This window comes from Gobio gobio (assembly GCF_949357685.1).
Source record: "Gobio gobio genome assembly, chromosome: 24".
Lineage (NCBI taxonomy): Eukaryota > Metazoa > Chordata > Actinopteri > Cypriniformes > Gobionidae > Gobio > Gobio gobio.
In genome coordinates, this window is record NC_137120.1 from 35,854,812 (window position 1) to 35,881,391 (window position 26,580).

The following is a 26,580-nucleotide window of genomic DNA, read 5'->3' on the forward strand; positions in this document are numbered from 1 at the left end:
GGATTAAAGATATCTGCCAAATCCTGTAAAGTAATAGACTGACATTTACTCAATGTGTCTGTCTGAGACCACATTAAACATATGACCCCCCCCCCCTTTTTTTGTACAAAAGGTCAGATTTGCTTCAGATGAACATCAATATGACATTAGACAAAAAAGCAAAATAGGTGCATATTCATTTGTGGTCCTAGACTTTTGTACCCTGAACTGTTTTGGATGTAATTTCTGGGATTTGCATTAGTGTCTGTCTTCGCTGGGGTGGTAAAAAAAAATCATGTGTTCCTGTCTTTGTGTAGCAGGAGGTAAACATTGGCAGAGAGTCAAGTATAGTCTGTGGATATTGATGGTCATGTGATCCCGTGGTTGAAGTCACACCATGCCCATGTGGTTTCAAGGTTACAAAGTTTCCCATGGATCCAGGGGCTCGTTATTCACATATTTAAAGCTTTGGATATGTTTTTAAAGGTGCACGATGTAACTATAGTGTGCCAGGAACGTCAAAATGTATAAGAAATATGAACAGAATCAGCATAAGTTGAATCAGTTGCAGTAAAAGAAAAAGAAGTATTTTTAACTAAAAAGTTTAATCAATGCTACAGTAAAAAGCTGTTTATTAGTTAACTGTAATTGGGTACAAAATGTAATAGTTTTCACTGTTAAATACTGTAAAAAATAAAACCGCAAAAGTAAAACTGGAGCTTCTAAAGGTAGTTGCAGTGACTCGATGACTTTATAAATTGCCGATTGGCTCTTTCATTTAGAAGGCCAGCCATATTGTGGCCGTGTGTTGCACTTTCTCCCATTCATAGTAATATGACTGCACTATCTTTGTATATCTAAAGTCTTTGATTGATGACACATAATTCATGGGAAAATCGAACAAAATTACGCATGTAGTTTTACAGTACAAAATTATTAAAATAATTCTCCTCATACTTTTCAGTAAAAGACCAGTTAAAGAATGTGCTAGAAGAATTTCAAAGAAATATGCACCAATTTGCCATTGCAAAAAGTTAAGTTGTGACCATGTTTTATACAGTGTACTAATTGCGCTTTAATTTTAAGTGACGGATTTCCGTCCCTTGATGACTGAAGCTGATTGTACAGATCTGTTATTTATATAGCGATTCATCTCATTTTTGGACAATGCCGTGGTTTGTCTGCCATCTGGAAGTTAAAACTAACAGGAAGAGGAGCAGCTTTGATTAGGTTTCACTGCAGCTGGCTGTATAAAGGAAACAACCAATCAGAACCAATGCATGAGAAACATGGATATAAACACAGAGTTCAGGGGGCTTCCCGGTTGAATTTCATTATTGTCAAATCTTAAGTCGAATTTGTTTGTACTATACACACAGCAGCTTTACGGGAAATGAAACGTCTTTAAAATCATAGTTTTAGCAACACCAACGTCTTGGGTGTTGATTCCCAGGGAACTTAAATACTAATAAATTGAAATGACGCAATGCGAATGTAATTTAAAAATAAAATGATTTGGTTTTGGTTGGATTAAAAAAAAAAATCTAATCCTTCGATTAGTGTTCTTGGATAAACATTCATTTTAATTTCCGCTCCCCTCTGGTGTGGATTGTTTCTCAATAAATTCAGGCATAACAACTCCTGAAACCTTTCTGCCCTGGTCTCCACATGCACAACTTGAAAGAGCGGCACGCAGGATGAAGCCAAAGTCTGGAAGTAATTCCATTAATGGGTCAATGTCCGACATTTACCCTTCCCTCTCACATGCTCAATTTCTCTCTACTCAAACTCACCGATCCAGGAACGACTCTACTATGATAATGTTCTAAAGCCTGATCTGAGGCCAGCGTTGGGACCACCTCATTTACATGAAAGAATTCTCATTGGTTGATTCTTGCACACCAGGATGGTGTGATCCAATCCCGTTGCTTCTCTAGTCTAGTTAGAGTCAAGGAACATCCTGACATTTACTCCAAGCTAAACTTTACAGTGTAGGTCAAACTTAACCAGGCTGTTGTGGATGTCAATCACCTGACTCTGCATGAGCTTGTTTTTTCGCCTCAACTTATTTCAAATGAATGTTTCATCTGATTTATGTTATTCTTGGCAGTTGGCACCGTCCTGAATGTGAATTCATAATGCAAAACCTACTTATTGAAGTCTGAAAGTCAGTTACATACCACTATTGTTGTGTCTGGTTGGGGTCATGATGCACCGCTATCACAAACATCAGTGCAGCATGACCTTGCTATTCTTTGTAGTTGATTGAAGTTACCATGTGAAGTTATTCTTTAAACTTAGCCCCTATTATGCTACTTTAAAGGCTCTTAATTTTGTTGTGGAGGTCTCCTATAGCAGGTTTACATGTATCAAAGCTCATAATATACATTGGACATCACCACATTTTTCAATGATTCTCAAACGACTTGTCAGATGAATCAGTCTCTCCAAATCCCTCCTTTCCACAAGCTACTCTGCTCTGATTGGCTAAATGGCCCAGTCTGTTGTAATTGGCTGCTTACAACGCTTGTCATAAGCTAAACCCATTACTATAACTGTACATCAGCCCTGGAGGCTTCCTCAGTCCTCAGCATTTGTACACACTATAAAGACAGTAACGATGACATTGATTTTACCATATCAATCCGAGCATGAGTCTGATAATGAAACATTTGAAGAACTAGTTATTCAACCCAAACCTCCATCGCAAGGACGACTTGAGCAGGATATTTCTTAGTGATACGCTACTCAGTTTGATGTACATTGAGATGTTCCAATTGAAATGAACCAACCGATGTGTATATTCTTAATTTATTGCGGTGCACCCGGTAGAAAAACATATACATCAATAATTATTCATACTTCCAGGTTGTGATTCTGTGGAGCAAGCTGGCTCAAATAAACTGGGTACTGACCAAGCGGCAACCTCCCGCAGTTTCTCTTGAAGCCAATACGGAAGTAACATAAACTGCAATTCATCAACTGGCCACTAGGGAAGGGAGCAGAATCTCATTGAGCCCCATGTTAAAATGCCCAACTTTACAGCAGAAAAAAAACATGTTTACAGTCTGGTACAAATTGTGGTTTTGGTCTATACGGCTAATTTTGCCCTTTATGACAACTGTGAGGGGGTGAATTTTTTCATAACTCGTTCGTTTACATTATATAAAGCCTTAAAGTTCTGTATAATTAAGGGCGTGGCCACTTTGAGTGACAGGTGGATAGCCATTTATATGCTGTCTGTTAGTCATCGCGTCACTTCAGCTCCGCCCACGTCCCGCCTTTTTGCCCATTTTCTGTTATCCGGGAGTGACGCGCTGTCAAGATGGCGATGGCCAGCTCGACCCTACTTTGAACTTCAAAAAAGCTCATCAGAATTCTATGGTTGACGTCACGGACACTACGTCCATATTTTTTTACTTTCTATGGTACTGACCCATCTTTTAAGAGCAAGCGTTTTGCAAATCCTGCGTTGAAGGGCGGGTCAAGTTTTTCGCATAGACGGGCATTATACAAATTAAATAAACAGTTATTTTGGGGTTTTTCAGGTTTAAACTAGATTTTCAGGTACAGAAATAGTATCAAATGTAAAATATTACTCACTGTATAAATATATATTAATCCTAATTAAAGTTATTCAGTCAAGAGCAGTGAGCCTTTTTTTCTGCCTTTTGTTGATTAACATAAAAACACAGCAGCAGGATTATTAGGTTGCTGTCACTTTAAGAGTTGCATGGATCCTATCCTGTTATATGTGCATTTTATCTCACATGTTACACCGTGTCCTAACTACACGCGACGCCGCGACATGCGATAAAAGCTATATTTTTCATGTTCATTTGAGTTTTTGTCCTAACCAGCCGCACGGCGACACACGATTCTATTTTAGATACGGTTTCTATTTCTTGAACAACAACACAAAACATAATCTCAGGTAATGTTTATGTGCTTTATTTAATGTTAAAAAAACGTGGAAAAAACTAAAAGCAACAATGGATAATTCACCTCAGATCTTGAAATTAAACAAATGGGAACAAGAACGTTCAAACTGTGAACAAACAAGTATATTCTATGATAAAGATTGTTTTAGTATGTATTTTAGTAAGGTTTAAATGGTGTAATATTTGTGAATTTGATTATGTACTTATCCATTTCCTTGTGAGTGCCGTCAAGATTAATGCTGCCTTCACGTGCTCTCTGAATTATTGTAAATACGAGTTTCCTAGGTAAAAATTGCACATGAACGCACTCCACTTTCGTAATCTCGACTTCAGAAATGGGAATTATCAAATTTCCGAAAGCACGTGAAGGCAGCGTAATCTCTGGTGCCGCGCACTTGCCGCGAGAGCCCGCCCACACACTGTTCTGATTGGCTGTGGTTTTTGATTGATTTGTCGCGTGTAGTTAGGACACAGTGTTACATTCACTTAAGACGTAACCTATAACTATGATACTTGGCAAGACAGGCAATTGGACATCATTTTGTGTGAATATGTCCGTTCTAGATCAGAAAGACGAGGCAGAATATTTGTGCGCTGTTGGATGTGTGTTGCTGCACATACAAAACTTATCACACAGCGTGCGAGTACCAAACTGAGAGACGCGGGTACTTTCGCGTCTACGTGTGCTTGAATATTTAAATTGGGAAGGCTTAAAAATGCGCAAATGATCAACTTCAGTGAAAATGCAGCACTGGCCCCAGGCCATCAGGCAGTCCTTATTGTCGAGCCCTGCATAGAATTAAAGCTATTATTAAAACATTATAGTTATCATCCTTGGTGTGAAAGGGCCTTAAGGGTATGTTCTTAATAACCAATATTGTACACCCATTTGCTTTTATGTTTCTTCCCGTTCAGACTTTCTTTGTCAAGCAGATGATAAAATGGCCGAAATAAACAATTGACTTACTGTTAGCTAGATTTGGGGTTATCACTTTTGAGGTAGGCCAATTAGAAACCATTTAGAAATCACCCTGAACACTCTAGCAATCACTCAGCAATGCACTAAAAACACGTTAGCAACACCCTGGCAACCACCCACAACACTTTTGCATGGTCCAGCCAGCCCCACTTATGTTTTCTCCAGGAAATGTGCAAATCTTGTTCTTCTTTTTAAATTAAGACAGTGATAAAACAAGAGAAAATTTGAGAGAGAAAAAATTACATAAAAGGTTGTACTTTTTTATACTTTTTCTTTTATTAAGTGCAAGTTAGCGTCACGTCTACCAAAGTTTAGTACAGTTAGCAATTATGTCACAATGAGGGTTTGCAACAGAGGTCAGAAAAGATACAATCACTCAAGTCTCTGTTGAGCAAGCACGTCAGTTTTTGCAATATATTCATAATTTCAAGACTGTAAAAGCGGGTCCAAGATTTTTGCAATCTTTGTCAGATTGTTTGTGTATCATCTAGGCCTGCATTTCGCAGGACACCAATAAGAAATATATTGGGCCTCATTCGTGATGCACAAACAGAACAATTTTCATTGTGCACTGTTCATAAAACCATTCTGACATAAATCTTCTGTTAAGTTACAGTTTCATGGGTGAATTACACATTTTGGTCTGTGTTTCATGAATGAGGCCCACTGAGTTATTTTTGAAAATGTATGATATTTATGAGAACCTTGTTTGTTTGTATTTTGTATCTGTGAAGAACATAATTTAAAGAAAATCATGAGGGTGCCAGAAACCACTGAATGTCTTCCTTTGTCTTATCAAATCAATATTCTACATTACCAGTGTTATTTTAGTAATATTTATATATACTATTATAGTATTTATTAATATTTTGAATTGGCTGTGTATATTTTCAGTTTTATATTTCATTTTTATTTACCTTTTAGTCATTTTCTAATGTGCTTTTGTCATTTTTATTCGTTTTTTATATTTCTATGTAGTTTTAATTTATTCATTTAATTTTTAGTTTTAGTAATTTTACTACTTATTTCAGTTTGCTGCCAAAGCAACATTTTTAATTTTCATTTAGGTTTTTTGTTAAGTTTAAGTTTTTCAACTAAATGTTTTATCCCATTTCAGCTTTATCTCAATGAATGAAAATGATTTTGGACCCATTTTATATTAAGCGGCCTTAACTACTATGTACTAACATTTCAATTACTCATCTGATACAATGCACTTATTGTGTACATACATTTTTTACATTGTACTTACATTTAAAAAAAAAATACCTGCATGTAATTACATCTGTAATTCATTTCTGTAGTTACATTTATAATTACACTGTTGTACAATATGAACACATTAAGTACATTGGGCCTCATTCATGAAACTCGAGCAGAACGAATTTGTGTGTAAATCGTTCGTAAAGCCGCTCTGGCGTAAATTTTCGTATTTTCCAACCACGTGTAAATGGTGCGTAAAACATTTGAACGTTCTAATTTAGGCAAACTGATGACATTACATTTTGATGCACTATGTACCATAATAATATTTCGAGAGTTGCTTTGTCCCGTCTTTTTGTCTTCTTTTTTTTACTGTTCAACGTTGGGTAATAGGCAGTGCTCGTCACTGTCACTTTTTACCACGCCGTCCAATCACAGTGGCGGAGGGGCGGGACAAAAACTACACCGACCAATCATCCTACTTGTACAACGACTGAACAACAATAATGGAGAAGTTAATACTGCTTTTTACTGCATTTTTTATATTCAGTAATATTCTTCAAAATGAGATACTAGTAACATTACTGCCATGGATATTCTGTTTCATAGCAACCAAAGTATCTCAGCTGGAAATACGCTGCCCTTGCCACCAGCTGGCCGTTTTGAGAAGAGCACCAGGTCTTTTTTAGCTGGCTAAAAATGCTTTGTTGGACACACGATAATTGAATATTTATTGCAAGGCTTATGGTCAGTTAGTCTCTTTAGCATTTATGCAAAATACTGAAGACAAACCTGAGAAAGAATTCCAGAAGATTCCACACCGTTCCTGGCCACGTCATTTGCAGTTGTAACTCATGGGTGGGATTATGCTAATTGACCGTGCGGAAGGACCCTCCTCCTTTAGTAACTGTTGCTATGTCCGACAAGCCATGGCGCTCTCTCACCACACACGTTCTCACGTAGAGAAAAGACATCGCGGAGCAAAGAGGACACTGATAACACGCCGACAGACAGGACAGAGCAGGTTACTTTTGATATGAAACAAAGTCTCAACTTTGAAAAATTCATTTTTTTTAAAGAAATTTAAACAACAAATACCGTTTTGTGGCTCTTTAATGTGTCGTGATCGCTGTAGCGCCTCAGTTAAAGCTGCTCGTGAGCAGTGTTGGGGAAAGTTACTTTGAAAAGTAATGCATTACAATATTGCGTTATTCCCTTAAAAAGTAACTAATTGAGTTACTTGGTTACTTTTTAAGAAAAGTAATGAGTTACGTTACCTTTGCGTTACTAGGCTGGGCTTGTTTTTTTTTTTTTTTTTTTATAACAAAAAAGTTATATTTTTGCGCAAATGTAAAGACCTCTTCATACCAAAATTGAAATAATAAGCCTCAAGCTGAGGTAAAAATGCAAATTCACGCATGAACAGTAGAGGGCGCAGCTCTGCTGTCCTGTGCTACCATAATGGAAGAATAGGACGCAGGAGAAAAAAAGTTTTACCAATAAAAACAAAAAATCTAGTAATTTTTGCTCCTGGCTTACGACATGGTTCACGACATTGGTCAATAAAGGTAGATTAAATGCATACAAATATTTGTTTTATTTAACATTTAATTATTGGAGGTTTGTATTGTATTTTGATTTTGCATTTGACTGATTTTATTAATTTTGAGAAGTACTGAATCTTTATTGTGCAAGTGAGATGAATAAATGCTCACATTTAGTCTAGAACTACAATAACCCTCATGTTTACACACAACGCCTCTGCACTTATTTTTCTCAACATGGGGGCAGGAGAGCTGTCAGTCAAATTAATGTGAAAAAGTAACTTGTGTTACTTTTTTGAAAAAGTAACTCAGATATTTTGTTGTAAATTTGAAAAGTAATGCGTTACTTTACTAGTTACTTGAAAAAGTAATCTGATTACGTAACTCAAGTTACTTTTTAATGCGTTACCCCCAACACTGCTCGTGAGTCGATTCTCTCTTTCTTCTAGTTCATTGATAAGCATGAAATAAACATGAATGAACACTAAAAGAAATGTTGTTTTAACCGTGGAAAGACGACAGTACACACCGTTTTTCCAAGTTCAAGTCCGCCGACGTTAACCTACCGGTACTAACTCTACTTATTGCTTTGTCGGACATAACGGCAGATTCTGCGATGTGATTGGTCAGATCGCCTGTCAATCACACTTGCGCAAAGGGTGCATTATGAATGAGCGTGCACTCGCGTCCTATTTACGAATGTTTGGAATTCATTAATATACACACATTTAACTCCCGAATCCGTGGTATACGAAATGTTTGTGAATCTGGAGGAGAGTTTTCGTAAAGGTCCATTTTACACGCAAATTACTCCGAATTTGCTCATATTTACGAACGTTTCGTGAATGAGGCCCATTGTCCTTATTTTTAGTAGTTAAGGCCACCTAATATAAAGTTGGACCCTGATTTTTAATAGTTTTAGTTACAATTCACAACACTGTTAATTATAGCATTTTTATCCCTTGTTTCCCATTCCCTTGGTAGTTGACTCCCATATCGTAACCCTTTATTTTTTCTCTCCCACAGACAGCGCTCCCTTGAGAGGCGGTCATGTTGGCTTCTGTGGTGCCGAGCGGCTGCAGCGTCTTGTCCAAAACCACCAAGAGGTCAGACATGATCTCACCTCATTTCCAGTTCAGCCCCGTACAGTGTGTCCTTACATTCCCAAATCATTTCTTTAAGAGCTACACTAAATCTGGAAATAATTCAGAAATCAGATGTTCAGAGTTTTCTAAAAATCGGCATCAACGGTTCATAATGTCACTCACTGATTGTTTCGCCCCACCACCATGTCCTGTTTTTAAGAGGCGACCCAAGCTACTACATGGAAACGAGTACTATCTCTCTGATCTGTCTATTGTTTGAAGGTCCTTGTTGGGTTAAAGCCATGTTGTCATTTACCCAAAATGGGTGCAAGGACAACCTGCCGTGTTTTTAAATCAGATAACGCGCTTCTGTTATATTTTAAGCTCATATTTACTACAACACGTCGTTTCCACATGTTCGGTGGCAGGATTGAAAAACCAGATGTGAACCTTCTCCTTACATTCTTCCTTTACGCCTTCTCAAACAACAGGTATCAGTCTCCAGGTCAAAGCGGAAGGTCGACCAGTCAAAAACCAGCTGTCTTCTGCACCTCCATGCAGACCACCGCTTTTACAAACGCTTCGGAAGTGTTGAAGCTGTTGTGGCTCAGGTGAGTTCCCATAGTGCTTAAAAGATTCATTTAACCTTGATTCGACGTCTAAAGGGTGAAAAGCACAATATTTACTCTAACGTTTTGCCCCCGATCTCCCTGAAGTGGGATTCACAGCATGTTCCCTCCTCAATCCCACTGGAGATTTCTGCGAAATTGTGGGGTTGTGTGTCACCAATGGACCAAAGCCAAGTTCTTTACTATGGCTGTGAAAAACAAAGGTCTCGGGCTGCTTTTGGTACAACGTAATGTTATGTAACGTTTGTATGCTGAAGATAAAACACAGGATTTCCACAAGTTAAAGTAACCATTTGTTATCTTTTATCTGACGAGTTTTCCAGATTGGTGGGTTCTGGGACGCCTGCTTTATCCCTGAGCTCACTGAGCGCATAATTTGGGGGGTAGTTCCCATTGTCTGCATATTATTTTTGAAGGTTACGCAATGTTTTCGTTTTACTGTTCACAGCTGGAGATGTTTTTTATTGTTTTACCAAATCACTGCATGTACAATATTCCTGAAAAGCAATGTTTCGGCCCAAAAAAACCCAAAAAACAACAACAACTGAAAAACGCCCTTTAAATGACCATGCCTCTTTGTTATGTTTTATCTAGTTGCTTTTTGCATGATTAGTGCCTAGCAGGAAAAAAAATTCACTACCGTTCAAAAGTCTGTAATAATTAAAAAATGTTTTTGAAGGACGTTTTTTTTTATGCTTTCTTATGCATTTATTTGATTAAAATACAGTACAAATGTATAATATTGTGAAATATTATTACAATTTAAATAGTTATTTTTAATTTTTATATATTTTAACGTTTCGTTTTTTTATGTGATGTCAAAGCTGAATTTTTTCAGTCTTCAGTGTCACATGATCCTTCAGAAATCATTCTAACATGATGATTTGCTGCTCAAGAAACATTTATTATTATTATCAATCTTGAAAACAGTTGTGCTGCTTAATATTTTTGTGGAAACATTTAAATTTTTTTCCGGATTCTTTGATGAATAGAATATTCGAAAGAACAGCATTTATTTGAAATGGAAATAATTGTAACATTATAAATGATGATCAATTTAATGCGTTGTAGCTGAATAAAACTATTAATTTCCTTAAAATAATTGAATGACCCCCAAACTCTTGAATGGTAGTGTATAATAAAATCCCACAATTTAAATTATATTAATAAAGATTGATATATATATATACATACATACACACTCACACACACACAGTGGCAAGAAAAAGTGTGTGAATTCACTTGAAAATATGAATAATTTTAACTAAATAAGAGAGATCATACAAAATGTGTTCTTTTTTATTTAGCGCTGTCCTGAATAAGATATTTTACATACAAAATGTTTACATATAGTCCACAAGACAAAAAAATAGCTGAATTTATTAAAATAGCCCCGTTCAAAAGTTTATGAACCATTGATTCTCAATACTGTGTGTCGTTCCCTGGATGACCCACGGCTGTTTTTGTGTTTTGTGATGGTTGTTCATGAGTCTCCTGAGCAGTTCAACTGTCCAACGTTCTTCAGAAAAATCCTCCAGGTCCTGCACATTCTTCAGTTTTCCAGCATCTTTTGCATATTTGAACCCTCTCCAGCAGTGACTGTATGATTTTGAGATCCATCTTTTCACACTGAGGACAATTGAGGGACTCAAACACAACTATTAAAAAAGGTTCAAACATTCACTGAAGCTTCAGAAGGAAACACAATGCATGAAGAGCTGGGGGTGAAAACTTATTGAATTTGAAGATCAAGGTAAATTGCACTCAATTTGTCTTCTGGGAAACATGCAAGTATCTTCTGTTATTTCTGAAGGGCAGTGCTGAATGGAAAAAAAATAAAAGTTATCTTCATCCTGTTCAAAAGTTTTCACCCCCAGCTCTTAATGCATGAACAACCATCACAAAACAGCCGTGGATCATCCAGGGAACGACACACAGTATTGAGAATCAATGGTTCATAAACTTTTGAATGGGTTATTTTAATAAATTCAGCCTTTTTTTTTGTCTTGTGGACTATATGTAAAAAATTTTTATGTAAAATATCTTATTTAGGACAGCACTAAATAAAAAATAACGCATTTTGTATGATCTCTCTTATTTAGTTAAAATTATTCATATTTTCACAGATTCTGCAAGTGGTTCACATACTTTTTCTTGACACTGTAAATATATATATATATATATATAATCTCAGTATAAGAATCACTGCGCTCAATCGTTTTTTTTTTTTTACCATATATGACTCACTGAAGAAGTCTGATTGATCTATATGTGCCTTTGCAGGATAAAAAAAAAGAATAATTCATTAAGACACAAGCGAGTGCAGATCTTTTGTTTTTCATTTTTTTCAATAACATTTTTTAATATGAAATTATAATCAAATTCCACTAGTTTTTCATAATATCATACTGTATGTATGTGCATCTAGATAACCTGTAATAACTTGAGTTGTTTTGTCTTTTTCAGACTCAGAAGTGTTTGTGTAAATGGGTGTAGGTTCTCCAGCTGTGTGCCATGTCACAGTGTTCTTCCACATTACCATATTCACCCAGTGCTGTGTGCTAATATGTTGGTCTTGGCCTGCTCATTGTAAGGAGCAGCGGCTAGATTGTCACTCATATTCTTTACCAGACACTTTACCCCAGAGTGGTTTCATTCCCTCAGAGGCGAAATGTGCCTCAATCCTCTGACAGGGACTGGGGCAAGCGACTGTCTGGAGATTTCACTGTTGCAACTGAAGCTCTTAAGAACAGTGTCTCAATTGATCAAACAATTTGATAAGATTACTGTGGCAAAATGAATCTGTCTTTTGTTCTGTTTACCGGTCTGCCGCTATTTCGGTCTAATAAGGTGTCGAGTAGATGATGAAATCAGTTAATCATAAGCTAAATGCAATGTATGTTTTGCAGGTCGCCTCCTACATGAAAGCAGTAAACGACGTTTATGACAAAGCTGACTTTGACGGCATAGAGCTGGTCAACTTCAAAGTAAAATTCCTCACTGTAAGATCCTTGTTTTGCCCTTTTTCACATATCATTTCAGCCATAAAGTGTTTTTTTACTGCCCTCATGACTTAATCCTTGTCAAAGATATAAAGTCTGGATCAGTGTTGGCAGACTTAACGACAAATCTAGGGACTTTTTGGTTAACATGTCATACTCATCTGACAGAAAATATGTAAATGAGAACTGCTTTACAGGACATTTGGATATACACCGATCAGGGATAACATTATGACAGGTGAAGAGTAACACTGATTATCTCTTCATCACGGCAATTGTTAGTGGGTGGGATATATTAGGCAGCAAGTGAACATTTTGCCCAAAGTTGATGTGTTAGAAGCAGGAAAAATGGGAAAGCGTAAGGATTTGAGCGAGTTTGACAAGGGCCAGATTGTGATGGCTAGACGACTGGGTCAGAGCATCTCCAAAACTGCAGCTCTTGTGGGGTGTTCCCGGTCTGCAGTGGTCAGTCTCTATCAAAAGTGCTCCAAGGAAGGAACAGCGGAGAACCGGCGACAGGGTCATGGGCGGCCGAGGCTCATTGATGCACGTGGGGAGCGAAGGCTGGCCCGTTTGGTTCGATCAAACAGACGAGCTAATGTAGTTGCTCAAGAAGTTAAAGGGTTAATTCACCCAAAAATGAAAATTCTGTCATTAATTACTTACCCTCATGTCGTTGGACACCCGTAAGACCTCCGTTCATCTTCAGAACACAAATGAAGATATTTTAGTTGAAATCTGATGGCTCTGAAAGGCCTCCATTGGCACAATGCACGGTTCACTCTCAAGACCCTTAAAAGGTACTAAAGACGTCGTTACAAAGTCCATCTCACTACAGTGGTTCTACAATAACTTTATGGAGTGACGATAATAGTTTTTGTGTGCAAAAAAACCCTAAATAACGACTTATATAGTGATGACGATTTCAAAACACGGCATCATGAAGCTTCGAAGCGTTATGAATCAGTGAGTCGAATCATGATTCGGATCGCGTTTGAAATTTGGCGATCCAAACTGCTGAGTCGACTCACTGATTCATAACGCTTCGAAGCTTCATGATGCCGTGTTTTGAAATCGTCATCACTATATAAGTCGTTATTTAGGGTTTTTTTGCGCACAAAAACTATTCTCGTCACTTCATAAAGTTATTGTAGAACCACTGTAGTGAGATGGACTTTGTAACGACGTCTTTAGTACCTTTTAAGGGTCTTGAGAGTGTAAAGTGCCATTGTGCCAATGGAGGCCTTTCAGAGCCATCGTATTTCAACTAAAATATCTTAATTTGTGTTCTGAAGATGAACGGAGGTCTTACGGGTGTCCAACGACATGAGGGTAAGTAATTAATGACAGAATTTTCATTTTTGGGTGAACTAACCCTTTAAACACAGCCACAGTTCTCATAGTTTTCAGGTTTTTAGAAAATTCAATAGAGTCAGAATACATTTTCAGGCACAAATAAGAAATGAGAAGCACCCTTGGAGTTCTGTGATGTCACCACACAACACAAAGATCGATTTGTCATGTCTGTCGACTTCAAACTTCAAACCAATCAGCACGAAGCACCGCCCACTGCCTGTTGATTGGCTTTTGTGAAATGTCCTCTATTATTATGAAAAAAATCTTTGGGAAAATCGTGCTTTGGAAATGCATGATTCGTCAAATAGGTGTCATTCGTAAATGCTGCATATTATTATGAAAAACAGCTTTTTGAAAAAGCACATTTAATAATGAAAAAATAGATTTTTAAACATAACAATAGTGTGTGTGGAAGAGGTAATTGTGAAATATATTAAACAATAAATGTTGTGTTTTCGTGTAATTTTACAAAATAAATAGATACATTTATTTATTTCATAATTAATTTAGGGCTGTCAAAAGATTAATCGCATCCAAAATAAAAGTTTGTGTTTACATAATATATGTGTGTGTACTCTGTTAATTATTATTTATATATAAATACACACACATTCATGTATATATTTAAGAAATATTTGCATGTATATACATTTATATAATCTATAATATATATAAATATAAATGTTTTATACATAAAAATAATATTTTTTTCTTAAATATATACATGCTTGTGTGTGTATTTATATATAAATAATAATTAACAGAGTACACACACATATATTATGTAAACACAAACTTTTATTTTGGATGCGATTAATCGCGATTAATCCTTTGAAAGCCCTTAATTAATTCAATTAATTATGAAATTATAAAATGAATGAATTATGAAATCATTTCAGAAAAAACTGGTACATTTAATTGTTGTTTTATTGAATTCATTATTTGTTGAATTATTTCATTTTGAGTAATTTGGTACTCCATATTTAGCAACTTTTCAAGCAGGCTTTAGCTACTTTCCATCGGAAGTAGTTGGCAACAGTGGTCTGGAATGACGTAAAACTGGTTGATAATTTCAGGTGATCACACAAGAAGATCCCAGCAGTTCTCTGGCCAAGACTTACATCGGGCCTGAGAAGCTGTTGAGTCTGTTTTCCGAGATGGACTGGAGCGACTACTGCCTTTCTTATCTCCTGACGGACAGAGACTTCAGCGGGGTTCTTGGCCTGGCCTGGGAAGGGAAAGCAGGTAATATTTCAGCCCATCCGCTCTAGACGGGATCGGTATCACAAAGCCGCCTCATTGACGCCCACAACAAATGTCACGTGGAAGATTATTATTATACACAACAGTGGCCGACCGAGCTTGTATGTCATTTAGGCCTTTGGTATGTGACCTCTATCCACAGTTGTCCTTGACGCGACGTGATATTGAAGCGAAGTTATCCGATAACATCACTCAGACACCCTATTGAAAAATTGCAGTGGGGGTCCGGGTGTGGAGTGCTGGTTCTTTGGGAAGTTCTTCTAGGAAAGAATGTACTCTCGTGTAAAATTCAGAGAAACAACCTTCCTGGGAGTTTATGCGTAATTGCATGTACAGTTTTATGAGAAACAGGTGGACCGATTGTACGAGCAGACACAATTGAGTTGTCTACGTAATGGCACAAGCAGACTAGCATACAGTAATGCAAGGAAGTGTAAAAAACGTCTTACAGTATATCAGTTGAATCTCTTTTAACCAAAGTATTGTTGGTTTATTTGTAGCACCGCTAAACTGACCTTGCAATTAGCATTCCGCAAACACAATGAGCGCTGCATTCCTCATTAGCACATTTCTCTACATGACGGGACATGACCTCAGCTGTCGCTCCCTTTAATCTGGACCTCAACAAGATCCTGAATCCTGTCATAAATGGGACACCTCCTATCTCAATGATCAGTTCATTCGTAAAGGAACAGCATGAATTCCCTAGTTTATACTGGTCTAACTAGCATTACCATGCGGTCAAGCAGCATGGTCCAGCTTGACCATGGAACTGTTGCTGGTTGAGCTGGTTAGTTATGAAGCCTGCTGGAGACACCTCAGTATAACTAAGTTATAGTTAGCATAGTTGTGTGACAAGTTACAACTTGCATAATATGCATTGCACCATTTTACTTTTCCACTGGACTTGTGTAGCTGTTTAAACATAAATATGTTATAGATATAATTGATTGATTTATTTATTGCTTCTTAATTGTACACAATTTCATAATATGTTTATTTATTATTTACCCTTTTTGGAATTTATATAGTTATATATATATTTTTATAGTATTTTTGCGTCTTTTAATTTTATTTAGATATAAGAAATTTCATAATATCTCATTATCGAATTCAATTTTTATAGTTTTTATATATTGGTCTGAATTTTGATAATTTATTTATTTATTATTTATCTTTTTGGTATTTATTTACGTTTTATAGTATTTTTTGCCTCTTTATTTTACATAATTTACTAATATCTAATTATCTAATTCAGGTTTTATAGTATTTATGTATTGCTCTTATTTTTGATAATATATTTATTTATTTATTATTTACCTTTTTGGTATTTATTTACTTTTTATAGTATTTTTTGCCTCTTAATTTTACATATTTTCATAATATCTAATTATCTAATTCAGGTTTTATAGTATTTATGTATTGCTCTTAATTTTGATAATTTCATTATATATATAGGCCTATTTATTTATTTATTTATTTATTTATTATTTACCTTTTTGGTATTTATTTACTTTTTATAGTATTTTTTGCCTCTTTATTTGACATAATTTCATAATATCTAATTATCTAATTCAGGTTTTATAGTATTTATGTATTGCTCTTAATTTTGATAATTTGATAATTTATTTATTTATTATTTTTCTTTTTGGTATTTGTTTACGTTTTATAGTATTTTTTGCCTTTTCATTTTACATAATTTCATAATATCTAATTATCTAATTCAGGTTTTATAGTATTTCTATATTGCTCTTAATGTTGATAATTTCATAATATATTTATTTATTATTTAACCTTTTTGGTATTTAGTTATGTTTTATAGTATTTTTTTGCCTCTTAATGTTACATAATTTCATAATATCTAATCATCTAATTCAGGTTTTATAGTATTTATGTATTGCTCTTAATTTTGATAATATATTATTTACCTTTTTGGTATTTATTTATGTTTTATAGTACTTTTGCCTTTTTATTTTACATAATTTTATAATATCTAATTATCTAATTCAGTTTTTGTAGTATTTATATATTGCTCTTTATTTTGATAATTTCATAATATATTTATTTATTATTTACCTTTTTGGTATTTATTTACGTTTTAAAGTATTATTTGCCTTTTAATTTTACATAATTTCATATCTAATTATCTAATTCAGTTTTTATAGTATTTATGTATTGCTCTTTATTTTGATAATTTCATAATATATTTATTTATTTATTATTTACCCTTTTTGGTATTTATTTATGTTTTATAGTATTTTTTGCCTCTTAATTTTACATCATTTCATAATATCTAATTCAGTTTTTATAGCATTTATATATTGCTCTTCATTTTGATAATTTCATAATATATTTATTTATTTATTGGGTGTTTGTTTTTTAGTATGTATTTATTGCCCCTCCATTTTAGTTGATTTTGCATTATTTATTTATTTTCCCATTTATTTTTTGTATTTATTTTAGGTATGGTTCCTAAAAATTAACATATAAATATACTAATAATTTATTTCCTGATTATATATAATAAGATGTATTATAATGATATATATATATATATATATATATATATATATATATATATATATATATATATATATATATATATATATATATATATATATATATATATATATATATATATATATATATATATATATATATATATATATATATATATATATATATATATATATATATATATATATATATAGTCATGATATATTTATATATCAATATAATTTTTATTTATAAAATGTATATATATTTAAGTGGAATTATTTTTTGTTTTTACCCTTTTGAAATCTTACCATAACATGATAACCCTGAAATGTACAGCTTTTTTTAACAAAACTATTGTTTACCAATTTGTGTCCATGTTACATCCCTGGTCTTTTCAGCAAGGTATTCCCTCATATACCAACAGATTCCTTACACATACACCTCTTCGAGTGGATGCTTTCACAGAGGTAGTGCTTTGTAAATATTGGCCTCAATTTGGTTACAGTCTCTGTGTCACTGGGATCTCATATGGCCAGAAAACTGAGCAGTCATTGTTTTGATTATTATTGTTGAGGTTGGAGGTGCAGACCACCAGCTGAGATCCTAGAATGTTGCCATGGGCTCGTTGTGATTGGCTTAGAAAGGGGGTGTGAGTCCACGGCAATGGTGACATGTGACCAGAGAGCTATGCACGCTAGACCTCTGCCCCCACCACAAAAACTAGGATAACCACATTCCTTTTCCCACAATGGCCTCCATGGCAAAGCCTTCACGTGAGGAGGTTTCATTAGACACGCACATTAGCATTTAAACACCATGCAAATCCAGTATCAAGTTGCGTTCAATTCCGTACGGGATAGGCCTTGTGTAAACTTTTTGATTCAGGCTTTTTTTTTGGGATAAACTTCACAGCCGTGATGACTTTGATGTGACTTCTAGTGATTTGGCTCCCAAACATGTCAGGAAACTCGAGGGATGCTAATGCTAACATCTGGGAAATTTAACCAAGACATTTGCAAGACCTACAACAGTCTTTTGGTCTTGTTTTGACTAGGCTTAACAAGACCAAATTTACTCCAGGGTGTAGTAGACTACAGGGGTTGCCTTGTGTCAAACATACTTACCCAACAAAGGTGCATAACTTTACCAGTTTGGGACATTGTAGAGTCTATGTTTTTGATAGATGGGTGGTTATTTTTGCATTTTAATGCATTATGACTTGGACCATATTTACTTTAATGTGTCGTCCCATTTTGTTCTACTGGGATGACGTATTTTTGTAGGCCAAAAACCAAGAAACGAGTTAGCCCTGAAATCAATGGATTTTTTTTTCTCTCCCGGAATGGAAATCAGACTGATATTTGTGACCTGCCAAGAACAAACATGATTGGCACACAGGATGTTGTTGGTTTTCAAGTTGGCAAATAATCACACAGGTGTGTTTTAGTTCCGCGCGGGAGATATTCTGTGTGAACATAGTGTTCAATGTTTAGATTTAAAGTAACATTTTAATTTGTTGCAAAGCACTGAGCAAACAATGATTTAGACTATGTGGGCTGTTTTATCAGATGCTTGTGATGACCTTGAGTGGACTGTGATGATCAGAAAGGAATTATTTATGAATGTAAATTAGATTCAAAAGTTTTTGATCTGTAAGATTTGTAAGGTTTTTTACTAAATTCCTGAAATAAGGTCTGTAGTTAACACAAGCTCAAGACATTTTCACGTTTTACTCTACAACATAAAATACACCATTGATTGTTTTAGAGCCTTTACTTGTCTTGTAAAAGGCAGTTGCTAACAAGAGGCTAACTGGGAATCTAATCTACTCTCTAGTCTTCTTCCACAGCCTTGTTGTGTTTATAATCACACTAGAGCTTAGATCGGGCTCAAACAAATCAAGCCCGACCCTACCCAAGCCCGTGCACGTTGTGTCCGAGCCCGGCCCGACACATTAACTGTAATTATGAGCCCGAGCCTAATTTAAACCCGACCGTTTTTTAATACGTGGGCGTTCTGAAAACAAGCCTGTAATGAGCGAAGCGGATGGGTGTGACGCTCAGCTCAATAGTCCGCTCTATGCAGGCGCACGCTTATGAACCGTTCACTGGTAAAACAACGCTCGGTATTTTGTTTAATATTTATATTTAAATATTATAATGTTATTTTTGAATTTCATCTGATTATGAAAAGTGCAAAGATGCGAGTGGGTCAGAAATGATTTTGGTGGTTATTATATTTTGTTTAATATTAACTTTGAAACCTTCTTTAAAATGAATTTCGTTTTGTATAAATTGTATCTTAATTTTGATCAAGGTTTCGTCAGCCAATTGCTTGGATTTAATAAATAACAAGCAAATAGAGTAATAGCAGATTATAAAGGTGAGATGAAGTCGCGCGGTAGCGATCACATGCATTGCACATGAGCTGGAGTGCGTCTCATAAATAAACGAAACTCAGAAGGCTACTTGCCTCACAGACATGAGAAATATGTGTATAAAAAGCTTGAAATGTCTACTTTTCTTTAACTTCTAGTTAAGAAAAGAAATAGACTAGTTAAGCAATCTTAACGCGAGCAGCTCATGACTGGCGTCTCAGAGCGTTTCTGAATGCTGCGCTTCATTTTTAATCATCTTATCACGCATTTTTAGACTAATCCTGACTTGTGCAAATTCGTACACATTTGTTTCTTAGATGTAGTATTACTTTGCTAAAAATCTATATTATTTCTGATTATGGCATAGCTTTCTGCCCACCCAATTAGGCTAATAAAGTAATGATAAAAAAAACCCACAAACGATCAAGGGCCCGGCCCGAGGATAGTTCCGGGAAATAGATTTCATCAAAGTTGTGTTCATTTGCGAAGAAAAACTAAATGTTTAATGGTGTGGTCACATTAGCGAAGATTCAGCAGAACTTCATGCGCAAAGAAGGTCTGGCGGTAGCACTTTTAGCATAGCTTAGCATAGATCATTGAATCCGTTAGCATCTCGCTCAAAAACGACCAGAGAGTTTCAATATTTTTCCTTGACTCTTCTTTAATTACATTGTGTACTTTCCGACGGAAAATGAAAAGTTGAGATTGTCTATATGTCTAGGAACTATACTCTCATTCCTGCGTAATAATCAAGGAACTTTGCAGCCGTACCATGGGTGCAGCAGCGCAATGATATTACATAGCACCTAAAAATAGGCTAACTTCCGTCAACATAACCAACGTGAAAACCTGCTTGCACAGGGAGCGTGCTGGGGACTATTTTCAGGCGCTGCGTAATATCATTACGTAGTAAACTACTGATGTAACTACAGAAGAGTCAAGTTTTAAAAAGGTTAAAAGTATCAAAACACTTCGGTCATTTGAGCGAGTTGCTAACGGTCTAATCAGATTCAATGATCTATGCTAAGCTATGCTAAAAGTGCTACCGCCAGACCCGGAGATCGACCGAATGGATTCGAAAACAGTCAAACTCAACTGTTTAACTCTAGGGGAGTCGGAAAATGAGCGTTCCTTTAAGAGTTCCGATGTGAAATCCGCTTGGAAATTTTGTAAATTTTCGCCTGCGGAATTTCACCATACAAAGGTAAATGTGACCATACCTTACGAATCGTAAAGTTTTGTTGGCCATGGGAGTTTATTTTATGCAATAATGCCAATGGAAAAATCCTATTGGTTTTTGTCAGTGGAACCATAGTGATAGCATAGCATCTCTTGCAGCACTGGTACAACAAACCCTAAAGATATAAATATTCCCATAGTCCTCAGGAATCAAGTCCGACTTGCATTTGCATTTCCTAAATACTACTTTGTGGTTGGTTTGGACTTTTGGTTTGGATTGTTTCGCAGAGTATAAACCTAGATCTCAAGTGACTGTTGTGGTGCCAATCAACAGCCTTGTGTCCTAAAAACCTTGTGATAAAAATGGCTCCATGCAAGTCCAGTGGAAAAAGAGCCTGATATAGCAACTGTGAAAGGCAGTGACGTCCTTAAGGCACCATCCTGGTCACCTTACATGTTGTTGAATGAGCTCAACATTCTGTTAAGATGCCTGTGAACTAGAGTATACTGGAGTAAATGGTTCACCTTCCTTCCATTTGGCCCTGTTCCTAGTCAGTTGGGATGAGTAAGCTCTGCAACCATGCACTGCATCTATATCCCATTGCATAATTCAATATAGCTCACATAGTTGGTTTAATGTGTTAATCTGGACCACACCATTCTCCTACTAATAGCATTATCGCTGGATAGACATGGTCTGCATGACCTTAAAATTTCAATGCGAAGATTATTTCTTATAGTAATAACATACACTCACCTAAAGGATTATTAGGAACACCATACTAATATTGTGTTTGACCCCCTTTCGCCTTCAGAACTGCCTTAATTCTACGTGGCATTGATTCAACAAGGTGCTGAAAGCATTCTTTAGAAATGTTGGCCAATATTGATAGGATAGCATCTTGCAGTTGATGGAGATTTGTGGGATGCACATCCAGGGCACGAAGCTCCCGTTCCACCACATCCCAAAGATGCTCTATTGGGTTGAGATCTGGTGACTGTGGGGCCATTTTAGTACAGTGAACTCATTGTCATGTTCAAGAAACCAATTTGAAATGATTCGAGCTTTGTGACATGGTGCATTATCCTGCTGGAAGTAGCCATCAGAGGATGGGTACATGGTGGTCATAAAGGGATGGACATGGTCAGAAACAATGCTCAGGTATGCCGTGGCATTTAAACGATGCCCAATTGGCACTAAGGGGCCTAAAGTGTGCCAAGAAAACATCCCCCACACCATTACACCACCACCACCAGCCTGCACAGTGGTAACAAGGCATGATGGATCCATGTTCTCATTCTGTTTACACCAAATTCTGACTCTACCATCTGAATGTCTCAACAGAAATCGAGACTCATCAGACCAGGCAACATTTTTCCAGTCTTCAACTGTCCAATTTTGGTGAGCTTGTGCAAATTGTAGCCTCTTTTTCCTATTTGTAGTGGAGATGAGTGGTACCCGATGGGGTCTTCTGCTGTTGTAGCCAATCCGCCTCAAGGTTGTGCGTGTTGTGGCTTCACAAATGCTTTGCTGCATACCTCGGTTGTAACGAGTGGTTATTTCAGTCAAAGTTGCTCTTCTATCAGCTTGAATCAGTCGGCCCATTCTCCTCTGACCTCTAGCATCAACAAGGCATTTTCGCCCACAGGACTGCCGCATACTGGATGTTTTTCCCTTTTCACACCATTCTTTGTAATGGTTGTGCGTGAAAATCCCAGTAACTGAGCAGATTGTGAAATACTCAGACCGGCCCGTCTGGCACCAACAACCATGCCACGCTCAAAATTGCTTAAATCACCTTTCTTTCCCATTCTGACATTCAGTTTGGAGTTCAGGAGATTGTCTTGACCAGGACCACACCCCTAAATGCATTGAAGCAACTGCCATGTGATTGGTTGATTAGATAATTGCATTAATGAGAAATTGAACAGGTGTTCCTAATAATCCTTTAGGTGAGTGTATAATGTTTAATAAACTACATCCTATTCTTAAGCCCAATTTATACTTCTGCGTCGAGTGTACGCCGTAGCTGTGTGTTGCACACGTAGCCTACGACGTACCCTGACGTGCACCTCTCCAAAAATTTAACAACGCCTCAATTCTATGCAGACCGCAAGCGCTGTGATTGGTCTGCCAGAACCCCTCCCTCAGGGTTACGCAAGTTGACACGGACAAGGACGCAGAAGTATAAGTGAAAATTGACGTGTAGCCCATGGCATAGAGGCTACGCCGCAGGTCCGACGCAGGAGTATAAATCAGCCTTTAGTTGGTTGATTTAGCTGCCATTTGGCATTTTTAGACATTACATTTGAAAGATTTATTTTAAAACTCCTACGTTTCTGTTAATTAGAACCAATGACAAGTGACTCAGCAATTTCAAAAATGAAGACCCATTCCTCCTGTGAGTAGTGTGGCGTACATGAGATACAGATGACGGTCGTAAAAACCTCTACAAACCCACAATTCACATGTTTTTATGTTTAACAGTTTATCCAGCCACAATGTATGGTTCTTGTAAATTTCCCTCCGACAGGCACAGAAGAAAAAAAATCCAGCAGCCTGGTTGCGAGCACAAATCTGACAACATCTGAGGAAGTCTTAAGCTTGACCTTTGATTTTGCTTGACTAAAAGTTCACAGCCTGGTTTAAAACAATCCAGGACTTTGATGGACCAGTCTAACCAAAGTCTAACCCCTCTGACCTCCCACCAGCAGACTTTAGTCAGCGATGATGTAAGCGGTCAGGGCTGTGCGAAAAAGACCAGCTGTTTGTGATCAGCAGTAAAGTTGTCTGTTTGCATTTATATAAGCTCGAAACACAGGGGAGATCATTTGAGAAAAGTAAGCAACTCTGCTAGGGGTTTCTTTTCATTCTCTACAGTGTGTAAATCATGACAGAAGATATTTTAGCCAACCTAAACCTCACCACCACATCGATTTCCAAGAAACATGTAAATGTAGAGTTTGCACTAAACTCTACAGGACAGTGGCCCTCCAGGAGCAGGATTGGACACCCCTACTTTAACCAGGGTTCTTGCGGGGTCTTAAAGTCTTACATTTTAAAATCAAAATTTTAGGCCTTAAAAAAGTTTTACGTTTTTAGGCCTTCGCTGAAGTATTGAGTTCTAGGTCTGAAATAATTTTAAACAGGTCTTAATTTTCCTACGTGCATGTAACGCTAACGTTACCTCTATTGCTCATTGAAATGCTCCAGCAGAGTGTGTGTGTGTTTTATTCCGGGGTGTTCTAGTTCTTTCTTTCACCAGTCCAACTGTAGTTCGCTGTATTACTACTACTAATGAGACCAACATGCATCTTCTATTGCAGCCAATCAGCTTTCGTGTTATTGGCGCGGGTCTCTTTCGGGTTGTACCACAGACACATAAAACACATTTTATTTTTTTCAGCTCCAGTTCCGCGATCGTGAAAGCGAAGGCGAATCTTTCTCACCTGTCATCTCGCATAATGACCAAATAAAAGTATGATATGCCTGATAGCACTAAAAAAGAGTTAATAAAAGCGCTATAAACCACGAGCTCAGTTCGTTACTGACACACGGACCGTGGATTCTGTGCATGCGTTTGCGCGAGTATACGAATGTGTCTATTTCTAGGCTTATTGCCCTTGATCGATCAAACACACACATTATTATGCTTATGTCCATATTGGTGGTTATGTCGTGTGTAAAAAAGTTTGGGACGTGTGTCAGTATAGGATTTTGGTCATATTTCCCACATAATTTTGGTCATATTTTTTGGGGCAGTCGTGGCCTAATGGTTAGAGAGTCGGACTTTCAACCCAAAGGTTGCGGGTTGGAGTCTCAGGTCCGGTAGGAATTGTCGGTGGGGGGAGTGAATACCAGCGCTCTCCTCCACCCTCAATACCACGACTGAGGTGAGACCCTTGAGCAAGGCACCGAACCCCCAACTGCTCCCCAGGCGCAGCAGCAATATGGCTGCCCACTGCTCCGGGTGTGTGTTCACGGTGTGTGTGTTCACTAATGTGTGTGTGCACTTGGATGGGTTAAATGCAGAGCACAAATTTCAAGTATGGGTCACCATACTTGGCCACACGTCACTTCACTCACTCACTCACTTCACTTAAGCAATCATGTTATTAAAGCTATAGCACACCACTGGACCAACCTTTTTTATAACACCAAACAAGATTCTTGCATTTTTTTTTGGTTATATTGCCATGTATGACTAATGTGCATCTAACATAATATGGTAAATGTGGCATCCTAATTATGAAACAAAAAAACAAAAAAATTCACACATTTCTGGAAATGACCACCACAAAATCAGTCATTTTGATAAAAAAACCCCACAAAAGATGTGTGCGTGTGTGTGTGTGTTTTTTTATTGCGTGCTATAGGCCTTAAATTTAAAGGGTTAGTTCACCCAAAAATGAAAATTCTGTCAGTAATTACTTACCCTCATGTCGTTGGACACCCGTAAGACCTCCGTTCATCTTCAGAACACAAATGAAGATATTTTAGTTGAAATCTGATGGCTCTGAAAGGCCTCCATTGGCACAATGCACGGTTCACTCTCAAGACCCTTAAAAGGTACTAAAGACGTCGTTACAAAGTCCATCTCACTACAGTGGTTCTACAATAACTTTATGAATCGGCGAGAATAGTTTTTGTGCGCAAAAAAACCCTAAATAACGACTTATAAACTGCTGAAATTTGGCGATCCAAACTGCTGATTCGACTCACTGATTCATAACGCTTCGAAGCTTCATGATGCCGTGTTTTGAAATCGTCATCACTATATAAGTCGTTATTTAGTTTTTTTTTGCGCACAAAAACTATTGTCGTCACTCCATAAAGTTATTGTAGAACCACTGTAGTGAGATGGACTTTGTAACGACGTCTTTAGTACCTTTTAAGGGTCTTGAGAGTGAACCGTGCATTGTGCCAATGGAGGCCTTTCAGAGCCATCAGATTTCAACTAAAATATCTTCATTTGTGTTCCGAAGATGAACGGAGGTCTTACGGGTGCCGAACGACATGAGGGTAAGTAATTAATGACAGAATTTTCATTTTTGGGTGAACTAACCCTTTAATTCATAATGGTCTTGAAAAAGTGGTCAAAAAGTCTTGAATTTGACTTGGCGAAACCTGCAGGTACCCTGTTTAACACATGCCTGGAGTTAGCATTTTCAAGATTGTGGATGGATGTTTTTAGGTTGAATCCCTCTCTCTCCTTTGTCTGATTCTCAGATGACTGGGGAGGAATCTGCTCTGAGATGATTGTGAAGGATGATAGCAATTCCAGCCATAACACGGGTCTAATCACCATTCAGAACTACGGCCACTACCTTTCTCCCAAACACGTGCACCTGACCTTTGCCCATGAGTTGGGCCATAGTCTTGGAGCCCCTGTGAGTCCTATGTCTGCCTCCACTCTGGGTTTGCGAATCAAATATGGCTGCAATCTTCATTAGCTTCATTTGTTTTGTTGTGAAAATGCATGCTCCTACTTCTGCTGCCAAATGCTAGCTTATTTTTGTTTGATTGCAGGCTTTACCATAGCC

The 26,580-nt window shown here is 36.9% G+C and overlaps 1 protein-coding gene across 1 annotated transcript in view; it reads left to right on the forward strand.

The window, feature by feature from the left end:
• LOC307121138 (disintegrin and metalloproteinase domain-containing protein 10) overlaps nucleotides 1–26,580 on the forward strand; it is a 39,373-nt gene that overhangs the window by 6,000 nt on the left and 6,793 nt on the right. Inside the window, exons 5-9 of the mRNA XM_079808608.1 lie at nucleotides 8,673–8,752; nucleotides 9,223–9,342; nucleotides 12,270–12,362; nucleotides 14,795–14,963; nucleotides 26,267–26,427. Of these exons, the coding sequence (XP_079664734.1) occupies nucleotides 8,673–8,752; nucleotides 9,223–9,342; nucleotides 12,270–12,362; nucleotides 14,795–14,963; nucleotides 26,267–26,427 (623 nt within the window). The remainder of the gene's footprint in view (nucleotides 1–8,672; nucleotides 8,753–9,222; nucleotides 9,343–12,269; nucleotides 12,363–14,794; nucleotides 14,964–26,266; nucleotides 26,428–26,580) is intronic.